Consider the following 13910-nt stretch of genomic DNA (forward strand, 5'->3'; position numbering starts at 1 on the left):
GCTTGCTATCGACGTTTCGACGATTATCATCTGACATATATTACATAGAGGATGTATATGTATATCGTGAAACGAGTGGACATACGCTTAAGAAGCGAAATCGCTAGAAGATGCGAAGGAAAGAAAGAAAAGAAAAAATGTTTACGGTGTCCGGTGTAGCGATGTTTTTCACTTTTATAATTGCTTCGGTGACTTTATAGAAATGGATCAAAGTGAATTTTGCGTGGATCGAACTAACGCTCGCTGCGAAGTAAACACGCATAATGCGTATACGTTATTAAATTATTAAATTTTTAAACGTAACGTTGAAATCGTTTAACCTGTCGGTGTAGAAAGTATGGAAAGTATTTAGTTGGTGCCGTGTCGTCTCTGTTACAGAGAAAATATTTCAGATACGAAAGATTAACCTATATGAAAGTCTTTTGGTTCCGAGATCCGGAGATCGTTTAGTGGCAAGATAAAAAATTAATAAAAAAAAATAAGCTCACGGAATAACGGAGAAATGGGTAAAAATTGGACGAAGCAATTACTTCAATTTCCACCAGTAACGTTACAGAGTTAGTAGGTAACGAATTTGTTTTTTAAATTTAAAAAATTTAAAAAATTATACTTCTAATTGACAAGTCTGAAAATTAGTAACATAGACGAATAGAGGTAGGAAAAGGTACGTTGATATAGGAGGTACGACTACATCGAAAGTGTTTTATGGTCGTGTAGTCGAAGAAGAGTGAAATCATTTAGTGCAACTTTCACAGCCGTTAGCGAACCGCTATTGATAAAGGCCGATGAATAGGGAAAAGAACGCTAACATTCTTCTTCTTTGTGGTCGTTTGAAACGTGTAATCTTGTGGGTGACCGCGAGCTGCGATACACCGTACTTGTTTCACGAACCTGCACCTCCCTAGCCAGCGTAATCGAACATCATCCGCGTGATTCTCGATCGCTTTAAACATCTTAATAGCGACGCCTAGCATTCGCCTTTTTCTTAAATAATAACGTTAATTTCGTTATTATCGTTCGTTTCGTTCTCGGTTCATCGTTGAACTATTATTTCAATTCTTCACCACGAATATCTTTTAAAGGCAAATAATTTTATGTTAATGAAAAATAAAAATGTCGAATTGGAATATCTTTATAATTTTACTTTCTTCTTCTAGAAACGATATCGGGGTAAGAGTAAAACTAACAAAACAAAAATATTTCTCTTTCGTTTTACCGTTAATCGTCCAATTGATGAATTAACGCTCGATAGCAGAAGTAGCAATAACATATTGCAACGAACGTAGCGCAATGAACCAATTATACATATAGACGTATATGACGTATGTAAAGTAACGCAATTAGGAAAATGCCTCGAACGTGTTTCAAAATATCGTATATTATATAAGGGACAAGTATGTTTTATAAAACGTGTACACTTAATTTCAACTTTCGTTTCGCGTTATGAAACAGTAGATGGCAACAGTTATTTCCTGACATCGACACATTTTAAACGCCCGAGCAAAGTCTTTAGACGCAGATCGAAGAAATACGAGTGTTAAAAACGGAAAGCGGAAATTTCCGAATGTGAAGCCAGTAGAGCCCAGGGAGCGAGGCGTAAAGAGCAGGTACCAGGCGAGAAATCAGGACTTTTAAATGTAAACCGACGAGACGAAAAGCTACAGCTGGAACCAGCGGTATACACTCATTGTCAGTGATAAGTTCGTCACGTTCGTGAAACAATTCGTAGAAAAGAAGGAACGCTGCAGCCAGTGAAGGACGGAACGGCCGTTTATGCGCTTAATGCACCGTCGCGTCGCGCCGTTTCGCATAGCAGTACCGGCGTGCGGTGTTCTTCTTTAATTAAAATCCCACCCCGCGAGTTCAGACTTGGACAAAAGAGCGTACACTCGCCACGGTTCTCAACCTGATTCTCACGGTTAGGGCTACGCGCCGTCGTTTTAATCGTCTCCTTGTAATTGGATCGCCTCGGTTTTCCCGACAGTCTCCATTTTTGACTAAAGAACAAACGATTCCCTAGTTAAGATGTCCGAGTTCTTATTACGCTACTTCCAGCCGACCAACATTTTCTCGTTATCTAAAATTACAACTGTGAAAGAGCAAAAGATCTTTACTCGTTGCCAGACTGGCCGCGTTTTTATATCTTTCTCTATCAACGTGCATTCTCTGTATCTTTGCGACTTTAAATTTCCCATAAATGCACAAACGTTCGCTGTCCACTTTTGTAGTTTCTTATAATTTCTATCGAGTGGGAATTTCCGCGTAATTACGTCTATGGCAATTGGAATTGCTTTCCTTTTTATTTTATGTAAACGACGATTAATTTTACATTGAAGCAAACGATGCATTCGGCGGTAGCATTTCTTGGAATTCCTGTAATTATCCAATTTCCACTATAAGTAGTGAAATACTAAAATACCGATGTAACGACGATAAGAGACGAACTTGAAAGCAAACGCTTCGTATAAACGATTATATCATTTGTTAAATATCAACGCGTGATTTTTATACCGATCGTGACAACGAGAGACACAGGCGATCAAATATAGCGTTATAAATTTGATATCTCGAATATCATCGTATATGTGTAACAGAATCGCCGATGCCTGTTTTTTTTTTATAAATACAAAGCGATAATTATTTTCTAAATCGTTCGTGTCAAATTCTTTGTCATTGCGTAACGCTGCTAAAAGCTTGAAATTGAAATACAAAGTTTAACAAATATTATTACGTGCTCCTTTAACCGTTTGTAAAGTAAAACGACAAGGTCGATTATACTCGGAAACACTTTTTAATCGCACTCGTAGCGAACGTGGTTCGCTAAAATCTGCATCTGCTTGCGAAACAAGTTCGTCTTAAGGAGAACACGGCTTCGTTCAACGAAGAAAACACCGTTGCAAAACGTCGGCATGTCCGCATGAAAATGACGCGTGATCAGCGTGTCGTCGGCCAGCGAATTTTCTCCCGACATTCTAATTTCCCGAAGACGAGCTTACGATACTCGTGTTATCGAAAGGCTCGCGACATGTTGGTACCATCGCGTCGCTCGAGCTGACTGACCCGGCCTACATTTTCGCCGCCATACACAGCGAAAGAGACGGTCGATATTACGAGACGTCGTGGTTTCTCTTGGTAAAATCGGCTATCTTATTTTCGACGGTGTATGTTGCGAGTACGTGGACCCGCAGAATCGGTGGAAACGCGTTGCTTTCTAAACGAGCGAAACTCGGCCGCTTCGACCAGATTATCGCGCATTTCGTGTTTTCGACGGATCGCTCGGTCTTTCTCCGTTGTTTTCGTTGGCACCGAAGTTTGATTGGCGCTGTAACGAAATACGATTATCGCGATCGTATTGGTAAAATTAGAAACGAAATTGGAAGATGCATGTTGCAACGGATGGTGGAAAACGAACCGATAGTATAAACGCCGATCGTAAGTGTACTTGCTCGAATGAAATCATTGCGTTAGCATTGCCGGGCGAATAACGTAAAGCAATTTTATCGGATTGTTTGGCAACACGACAGTTTCTTGGCTCTGTCCTGCTTCGAGGGACGTCTCGCGGTGGCGTGATTCGATGGACATCGTGATAAAGCGAACGTTCTAATTAAAGGCAGGACGCTGGCGGAATCGAACCAATTAACTAGCGTCAGTTTTGTCCTCGGTGTTGGGTGAAAGTGTGTGCCGTCCGATGGGCGGCGGATACGAACGATGGGCTTCCCGCTGGATGACAATGGAAAAGTGAAATCAGTCTGGATCTTCGTACGGCTACCGTGCTTCCTTCGGGCACGGAGGTGGTTCTCGCGCCTGGCTTCTTCCATTAGCGAAACGTATCGAACGTGCGGGGGAGTAACGAAAGTAACTCGCCGTGCAGACGCTCCATAAAGAAATTCAATGCCGAACGCTATACAATACAGACCTTTTCCACTCTTACTTTCCGTTTTCTACTTCTTTCTTTTCATATACCATTCGATCCATAACTTGCCATATAAATTTCTAATAAAATCAAAGACTGCCGTTACCAAAGCACACGTTTTACCTGCGATTTGATATGTATCAGATTATTGGAAAGTATTATTGGATTATTGGATAGTATTTTTGCCAGTCGATTTATTCTACCGTATTCCGTTGCGTGTTATACGTTTAATTGCATTCCTCAAAAATTACTTATTACGCATTTCTATAAAAATATTTGATGGCAAAGATACTTGTTCCAGCTTCGAATCTTTCAGGTCATCCAAAGCAGTTCAAAGTAGATGCCCGTGTGTTACTCGATAGATAAATGCGTGTATTCAAATGCTAATCGGTTGACAATCAGCCAATTACGTACCAATCTACGACCATTTCGTCACCGTGGCAAAATACGAATAACAAAAGTCGGAATATTATTTAACGAGATACCAATTCTATACGTATATCGTACGCTGTCTTCAAATTTTGCCTAAATCTCGCTGCGAATCTTCTAGTCGAGTCAACCTTTCTACGTCCTATCGAACGTTTCGAAACTGTCGATCGCAGCGATATTCGAAGATATCTTTGATCGTTTAAAACGTTTCATAGATTTATCGTCTATTTTTTGGCAGACGCGTCTTTGAATCTGACTTAGTAGCCATCTTAATCCACGAGAGATCAATTAAAATAGGGAAATTAAAAAATCAACAAAAATTATCCTATCCTTGCGTGAACTCCGTTTATCGAGATGAAATCTTGACGAGGTCACGATCAAAGATACACCTCTACCGATTGAATTTCTTTATTTCGCTATTATTTGAACTATTATTCGAATCCATCTGCCAAAAGGAAGGATTCGGATAACAAATAACGCGTTTACAAATAACGAATAATCGCTGACTAGGACCGCCACGTAGATGGAATAGAGAAATCACGAAGGAAGTTGCCGTTTCTCAACGATGCTAGTTGAGATTAAATTTGCGTAAAGATTACCGCGTGGAAATAAAATCGCCGCTCGCTGGACAATTTTCTCGGCCGTTTTCGAAATCTCCAGAAGAGTAGAATGCGCGCTCGGTCACGGCTCGGTCTTGTCCACAATGAACGCCGCGTCGCTAGGCGATTTCGTTTCACGCATCGACCGGTTCCGCGATACTTTTCTATTCAGAAAGTCCTTAGACCAGATCGGGTGCAGGTGCAAGTAGAACAAGAAAGCGGCCAGGTATGCGTAGGTACGGTCGACCTGGCTATCGGTCAGGCACGAACTGTGCGTTTCCTGTTGATCGCGAATCGTCCTTTTTTTTTTATCGTTTCATTACGATTAGAAAAGTATCAATCGATATTTCGATACTTGTTATCGTTCGACTATCGTTCTTTCTATCGTCTGTAGTTTATTTGTAGGCGTCGACCGTGTTTTTCATGGTACGTTGAGCTTTGTTGTCAAATTTTGCCAACATATCGGTTTTCTTTTTCTTATTCTGATTTCTGTGAAATCGTGTGCAGAGTTCTTTTTCACTTTTCTAATAGTACCGCTATATCGTATATTTGCGGGGTTTGCGTCTAATCCTCTTCTTTTCACTTTCTTCCGTATGGAACGTTTTTTGCTCCGATTTCCAATCTTTCTTCCTTCGGACGATCCTGTTACCATACATTTGAACGAACGCGATTCTTTTGAGAATTAAAAAGCTAACGTATATTAGAGCGTTATTCCGATGCCAGATGACTACGTTATAGTTAATCGGCGATTTTTCAAATTATATTTTTAATTACCGCACGTGGCTGAATATAAGGTGACACGACCAAGTTACGAAGACAGAGAAATAATTACGAACGAAAGGCATCCTATGGAAGATGTAAAAGCTTTCTCTTTGTTTTGATATAATCACGAGTAGGAGTTGAGAAAATGATTCAGTTAATGGAACACTTTCAGAGATCTTGCAATAGTATAGGTTTCTTCGAATTAATTTACGATATAAGCGTGAGAAAATCGTCGACTTTATTCGTATATACGTTAGTCGATATCGAATCGTTTTTTTTTACTATTTTTTTATTTTATTTTCTTTTCGTTAACTCGCGTAGAAAATTTATATTCCGTATATTCTTCGGTCTTCGCTTTCCATATAATCTTTCTTCGGAATTGACTCGGGAATTGCTCGAAATTGATTCAACGTAACGAAGCAGAAATAAAATATGACGCGAGATCTAGGTAACATCTCTATAACGTTTTTTACCCGACACCTGTAAATGATTACGAGCATTTATCATGGTTGTCTCCTTTTTTCTTTCTATCCGAGTGAAATGAATTAAATTAGCTTCGTTAATCTCGTTGGACTCGCTTGATACGAAGCGATTGGACAGAGTACTACTTGAGAAAACGATAATTTATGGTTTTATCGTGTATAAGAGAGCACCACAGTGCGACGACGGGCAGAAAGCGGTTGGTAGAGAAAGACGCTTCAGTTTCGTAACTCTATTGTAACAGGAACTCGAGTAATTTCAGGAACCTGACTACATTTGTACAGTTACTTTTCGCCTTGTCTATACGTGATCCTTGTTCGTGATCTTTCTTCTTTTCTTTCTTTTTTTTTCTTTTTTTCTTTTTTTCTTTTTTGATAACTGCGACGTTCTGCGTACCATAAAATGGTTTCGCTCGCGACGACGGATTAAATACAAATTGTTCGATTACAGCGAATTAAATCTTTGATATTGCAAAAAGCGGAGAGTGGAAAGTGGACAAAAAAGAAAAATGGCATCGACCGAATCGATAAAAAGCAAAGCAATGTATGAATGAGACACAGAGTCGGTAAATACATGGTACTTTCGTTTGTAAAGAACAAAAGAGATCGTCAATGCGAAAATCAATTAAATACGATACAACACGTATACGGGTAATGAGTATCAACGCTCTTGCAACATAGCTATTTTATCGTTTTATGGTTACAGGTGAAAACACGATAGGGCTCGTCCTTTGCTTTTCATGGAAAAGTTTTGGTTTTAGTTCAAATCGGTACGCTACATTAGTGGCACACGGACTGCACAAACCAATTAATTAGGTCTAACGCGATTAAACGAATATTATTCGTTTCTAACGACACGGAATCCATCGAGTTATTCCCAGCCAACTGTTTCATATTTAAACTGTTTCAATTTTAAACTCTTTTTCGCCAAGCGACGTTATTAGACACTTTCGATATAGCACTCTTATCATATAACGATAAAACGTATGAAATATTATTTCGTCGTATTTGCTTCCGTTGTATATACCGATAATTTTGTCGAGACTCAGCTCGTTGAACAAATGTAAATTATTCGGAGTAAGCCTATTTATTCGGTACATGATTCGGTCGCGTGCGTATGTCAATTGAGTTAACCTGGAATGCGAAATCTGTGGGCGTTGGTCAGAACTCTCGACATCCTCGATATGCGTACGCGATCGATTTGAACCGAAGAATGTCTGTTGTATAACAGTACCCTTGTTTTCGGTCGCTTTTAACCGACTCACTTAGTCGTATTAATACAAATTCTGACCCATGTAATAGCTGCCAGCATGTGTCGGATGCGACTCGTGACTCGCATTCGTTAAACCGCGATTGCCTCCTCAAATACAACGAAAGGCACGAAGCACAAGTTAAATTTGAAAAATCCGTGTCTCTTGCACAACAATTTTTATCGATTAATAATATGAGCGAACTGGATAATTAACAAGCACGACAAAAAACCGTAACAACCTTTGTGATGACAAAAAAAAAAAAAAAAAAACGTGGCAATTTTCCAAACTTTTGACTTTCAAAACTTCGCAATTTTACAATTGTTCTGTATCAGCGGATGGAATGGAGTTTGTACGATTCGCTTGCAAAGCTTCGGTTATTTTACTATCGAATCGCTTAAATCAATAAAAGCCGAAGCAATGTGCAAACGAAGACAGTAAATACGTACTTACTACGCTATACTTTTAATCTGTCTAAAAACTTTAGTCGGAAATGTTTACTTATTTTCAGTTTATTATTTCCAAACGATTTCTAATTTGTTATGTCAGGCGAGAAAATTTTTAACACCGTTAACTCGTAACTTCCGGCTTACTAAATTTCACTAATAATACATTAGTTTAATTGGACAAAAGCACTTTTGTGTTGTTCTCTTGCTATTACTAAAATGTCGATCGTGTTAATCGTAATGATTTTATGTTTTTTTTTTTTTTTTGACAAAATAGCGTACAAGTGTTGCAATTTTCTTTTGTTTTCTATTATAAATCTGCTTATCGTATACTTTTATTTACTTTTATTTACCGTATTTCCCTATTTTTATCGATATTTATTTTATCCTTCGACAACGACGTTCTCATTTTTCCGCCATTTCTCAAGTGCCAATGGAACTATCGCAGTACGAGGGAAATTAAAGTGTCTTTTCGTTTCCGATATCTTTGACATCTATCGCAGGAGGAACTTGGACCGTCGAGCTGCGCTTGATGATCTTCAAAGTCGGATCGGTCTGACAATTCACAGCACAATTGCATGGAATCTCGAGCACCGTAACCCGCATTCGATTGGCATTCCGTGAAAGGTTGCAACGACGAATAACGTTCGTGGAATTCCTAATGCAACTCGCTTCTTCCTCGCTTTACTCCGGTGAAACGAGTCGGAGGTGCTCGAATCGAGCTCATTGTCATTCGCTGTATTTCGAAAAGGACCGGCGCTTCGACACCGTTCGCAGTAGACGCGGTGAAATGGAAAGAAAAAACAAGAAAGGAAGAAATAAATGGAGGAAGAAGGGTAGAAGATAGAGGATAGAGGAAGATTTTCCGGTACCGTGTTGCCAGTCCATATTTCTGGTTAACTCGCCGTTATGACTTACCGCTGAGTTTCGAAACGCAGCCGGTTAAATTGTCTTTCCACATACGTGCGGAGCCTTGGAAAGAGCAGTTGGCCCGTCCGTCATAAAACGCGTCATTCCTTCGAGTCGTCCGTTAAGAGTCGTTTAACAAATACCTCTTATTTTTTCCTGCTTCGTCGTAGCTTCTGTACGCGTTCTCGAACCTCGATTACGAACATTTTCCCATTTAACCCTACTGCGACCCTTCCGTCGTTATATTCCGTTCTCGCTTTTAATTTAATAATTTTAGCGACATTTCTAACGACATTTCGAATAAGTTCAAACGAAATTTAAACGAGAAATCGCTCGAGATATTTTCCGAAACGACCGAAAGATCGCTGCAGAGTTAATATTCATCGAAACTCGTATTTTCCATACGATTCGAAATATAATTTGCAAAATGCATCTTGGATGGTTAATGTTTCGTCTATTAAACGATCGACGATTTAGTAGAATAACTATTATTTAACTGGTAATCGCAACGACGAGTTGCAGGTAAGTCGCGGTCGATGTAAAATGCGCTTGAAAAGCTAAAGAAACGTTCGTTCGTATTTTTCAGAGGGTAAATTGCGAAGCTCCGCTGGTGGACAGTAGCGCACTGCCTTTAGAACACAGATCGGTTTACGGGGCACCGGCGCAATATGGTCCTCCTGCGACGCACGGCGCCGAGGAAAATTGGCCGCTGGCGTCTCCGGACACACCGCAAATAAAACATTTGCAGGTGCAATGCGAGAAGACGCACATGCGAGTAAACATCGAGTTCGACAGGCCGTTTTACGGAATGATCTTCAGTAAGGGTTTCTACTCGGACCCGCATTGCGTTCACTTGAAGCCAGGCACGGGTCATCTGAGCGCCACCTTCGAGATCTTCTTGAATTCCTGCGGAATGAGTTCTTCCGCTAACCATAACGTGGCGGCTTACGGAGCTCCGACACCTTCCGGTAGTTACGTGGAGAACACTATAATCGTTCAGTACGATCCGTACGTGCAGGAAGTGTGGGATCAAGCGAGGAAGCTGCGCTGCACTTGGTACGATTTCTATGAGAAGGCAGTAACCTTCAGACCCTTCCAAGTGGATATGTTACACGCCGTTACCGCCAACTTCCTCGGCGACAATCTGCAATGCTGGATGCAGATCCAGGTTGGCAAAGGACCATGGGCCAGCGAAGTCTCCGGCATAGTGAAGATAGGGCAAACCATGACCATGGTCTTGGCTATCAAAGACGATGAGAATAAGTTCGACATGTTGGTGAGAAACTGCGTTGCCCACGATGGCAAAAGAGCACCTATTCAGCTGGTAGATCAGTATGGTTGCGTTGTTAGGCCGAAGATCATGTCGAGGTAAATAATAATATCCTTTCGTCCCTTCGTAAATTGTAATTTCTTTGTTCTTTATTCGCGATCGAGCGATTAAGCGTATACACAGTTTCGTAATCTTAATACTTTCGATATTGTCCACTCTGTTATAGACTACGAAACAAGGTGTAACGATTCTTGGTTGCTTGCAGATTCCAGAAGATTAAGAACTTCGGTCCGAGCGCCTCTGTCGTCAGCTTCGCTTACTTCCAGGCCTTCAAATTCCCCGATAGCATGAACGTTCATTTTCAATGCGTGATACAAGTTTGTCGTTACAATTGTCCGGAGCCAAAATGTGGACATCCTGGTCTCGAGTACGGTGCCCCTGCCACGGCTCTCACTCAGGAATACGGTGCACCGGTTCATCAGAACCTTGGTGCCGAATATGGAGCGCCACCGGTACCCGAATACGGTGTACCACCGGCGTTTGCCGATCCTCGGCATCCTAGCGGACCGGCTGGAGCTTACAGGTAGATGATAACCGCATATAATTAACGTAATAAATTATGGTACAATAAAGCCAGCGAAGATGCTTTTAACGACGCTCTTCGTTTCGTATCCGGAAGACGAATTAATATCGTTTCGTTGCAACGACGTATAGTTATTAATTCGATACGTTGATTGATTTGATTCGTTGCACGTTATTAGCGATTCGCAATTTCCGTTGTTTTATACGAAAACGTTTGAAACGAATATTACTTTCGAAACAGCGAGCAGAACGCGGATGTAGTACCAGCACCGCAAGCGCAAACCTCATCTTCCTCGCCGAGTTCGACGCCGGGAGATGCGACGGCCAGTAGCTCGCCGCAGAGCCCGCAAGATAACATTCACCTTCCTCCGCCTCCTCTTCCTGGTCATCCAGCCGGGGCCTATCAGACCGTGAAGAGAAAGGGAACCGCCGGTTCCGAGGAGCTCGAGGGTAACCTGGCCACCCTCGGAGGTCGACCGAGGTCGGTCGAAGGTTTTCCAGCCGAGCTTAGAGGTGCCAGAAGGCGAAGATCCGCCGACGAACATTTGCATGACGATGATTCCGTGAGTATTTACTTTGCGTGGGTCAGTTTATCTATAAAAAAATTAATCAACGTACAAGATGCTCGTAATATGCGAAGATAAAATAAAATAAATTTTCGGTTAGCTTCTGATTCTTCCAGGTTCTGATTATTTTATATATAGAAAAATATCTATTTGTACAAACACGCAGTCATCGGCTGTAGAATTACAATTAGAATGGAATTTGAAATGTAGAATACGATTTTCCGCAAAGTGAACTTTTACTTTTGAAAATGACGAGTTTGATCGAGGTAGTACAGGTACGATTTAGGTAAATCGGATAATAAATCAGATTTTGCCAAGAAACTTGGTTGTCACCAGCATTTATCGTATTAACGCGGTGAATCGTCGTTGCGTATCTTTATCGGGGATATGGTATATCTAGCTATTGACTCTGTTGCTGCGAGTAATAACAACGATCGTACGATAATACAACTGAAAACGATGTAAGAAGTATAGTGAGAAGATTTCTTTTCTGCAAATACGTCGATGTTCGTTGTTCCAGTGTACGAGTATCTTTATTATTTATTTGATCGTTGTCGAAGAATAAAAGGCTTACGATACTCATTCGATCGTTTCGATTTTCCAGAGTATCTACCGCACTGTCACCTTAGTCTCGAGCCACGTGTACAAGCGAGCAGCCCAGGAGATGACGGACGTGAACACCTCGAGGACGATTCAGGTGGTCGCGCCAGGCGACGTGAACTTCGCCTTAGGCACAACGAATTCCAGCAACGATACCACGGTCGTTATCCAAAACGCCAGCGCCTCGGCCGATCCCGAGACCATCTGCATGAGTCTGCCTGGTTTCGTCGGCGGTCTCGTGATGCTTCTTCTCGTAGTAGTAGTCGCATCCCTCGTCGCGGCGTTTCTTTTCGTCAGGGTGCGCGCCGTTGACCGGAAAAATATCGTGGCCGGAAGCGGCTTCGTGCACGCGGCGTACGCAGCGGATAACTGCAGCGTGCCGAACCCAGAATTCGTCAAGGTGGCCAACTGAGGTCGCGACCGTGAAAGAAATTCGATGAAGAACGAGAGAAAACGATTTCTCGAGGATGGCCGATCTCGAGGACGGACACCGTGCTGGAATATTATTTAATTTTTATGGCCGAGTTACCTCGAACATTCTCTCCGTTCTCCTTCGTCGTTCGTTCGATTTTCTCTTCCGGAATTCAGCTTCTTTTCCACAGGCCTCCTTTCTTAGTCGAATCTTATCGTTGGTCGATCGAACGTGTGCTTTTCTCTTCGATCGAGTTTGCTTGAACGAAGGAACGGACGGAATGTTCGGGTACCGTGTAAATAAGCGCACTAGAAACGCGACTCCGCAGCAGAGAGAAGAAGAGAAAAGGAGGATGAATCAAAGAATCGCAAGAACGACACGCATGGAACGCGTTTCACCTGTCGCGATCGTGCCTGTTAATCCTTTCACTGCCACGAAGCAGCGCGTACCATCGGGTTGTTCAAACTTTTATGTTTACCTCGATACGTTTGCAACGTAACCGCTCGCAACGATCTGTACAATTGTAACGTACGGCGCCAACTACCTTACGCGAAAAGATCGATCGTACGAAGATATGCGTTTAACGCGACTAACGGCGAAACGTTGTCCGATGCGGGTCGTTCCAGGCCGGACTCCGTGGCGCGTCATGATCGCGGTAATAAGACTAAGAAAAAGTAGCTTAATCGCGCGTTAAGGCGGTAAGAATAAGTCACGGCGTGCTGCGAGGGTAAGGTTCGTGGATGATCGCCGGAGCAGTCTCGGAGGGCATTGTAAATAAGTCGGAAGTAGTCGGACGGCCCTACGCGATGCCGACGCGCGGATTTCTTTTTCGATTCCGCGTTCTCGATCGCAAACTGTGTGTACACTCGATTATTTATACGTTTGTATAATTCGAAAGATATTCCTTCTTGCAACTTCGCCGTAGCTCGTATCTCGTGAGCCACGGGTGAGCTGCGTGTTTGATGTTTCGCGCGACCGGAAGCCGATGTCTCTATCGGAACTCGTGACGATTCCTTCGTATGTCTTCTTATTTATATCGTTTTTCTTTTTACGCTATCTCTAACTCTCTCTCTCTTTCTCTTTCGAACGATCTAACCCTAATTTATTTGTCGAAATTACCCGCGAACATACCTCTCTCCATCTTCCTCATTCTCTCATCCCCTTTTCCTCGCTCTTTTGTCCCCCTTGTTCGCTTAGTATTTAAGATTTTCGAGAAAAGAATATTCCCTGAATACGGGAATATGTTTCAAGTATGTGTTTTAAGCACACGCCCGCGCTTACAGAAACACACGTACGTACGAATGTATATGTAACCTACGATGCAGACAGAGTTGCACATGTACACGCATACGCGGAAGTATATATGCGCGTGAGTTACATCGTATACATTGTTACACTGGCGCGAGCAACGTATACACTGAGACAAGATTTGATTATTTCATAATTATTTTAATTACATATTCATTTTTATTTATATAATCCTGCGTTCCACTTCTTCGTCCTTTCGGCATTGGCTGTCGTTCCCTAAACCTATTAAGGACCAAGCACTGAAACGATACGTTAAACTAACGCAAATGCAGCGGTATCGATGGATGCAAGTAACGTAACATATACCGTACATATCATTGTGTCACGGTACAACGAAAGTAAATGGAATAACAGACACCTCTCGCAACTTCGATGCACGAGTCAA

General features: G+C 41.9%; 1 protein-coding gene across 8 annotated transcripts in view; it reads left to right on the plus strand.

Moving 5' to 3' along the window:
- LOC117234469 overlaps positions 1–13696 on the plus strand; it is a 50689-nt gene extending 36993 nt beyond the window's left edge. For all 8 annotated transcript variants that reach the window (XM_033495704.1, XM_033495705.1, XM_033495702.1 and 5 more), the window contains 4 exons: positions 9374–10155; positions 10323–10640; positions 10881–11202; positions 11810–13696. In XM_033495704.1, coding sequence (XP_033351595.1) covers positions 9374–10155; positions 10323–10640; positions 10881–11202; positions 11810–12217 — 1830 coding nt within the window. In that variant the 3' untranslated portion in view covers positions 12218–13696. The remainder of the gene's footprint in view (positions 1–9373; positions 10156–10322; positions 10641–10880; positions 11203–11809) is intronic.
- The last annotated feature ends 214 nt before the right edge of the window (positions 13697–13910 follow it).

Source organism: Bombus vosnesenskii, unplaced genomic scaffold, assembly GCF_011952255.1.
Source record: "Bombus vosnesenskii isolate JDL3184/JDL3185 unplaced genomic scaffold, Bvos_JDL3184-5_v1.1 scf7180000013305, whole genome shotgun sequence".
NCBI classification, from domain to species: Eukaryota; Metazoa; Arthropoda; class Insecta; order Hymenoptera; family Apidae; genus Bombus; species Bombus vosnesenskii.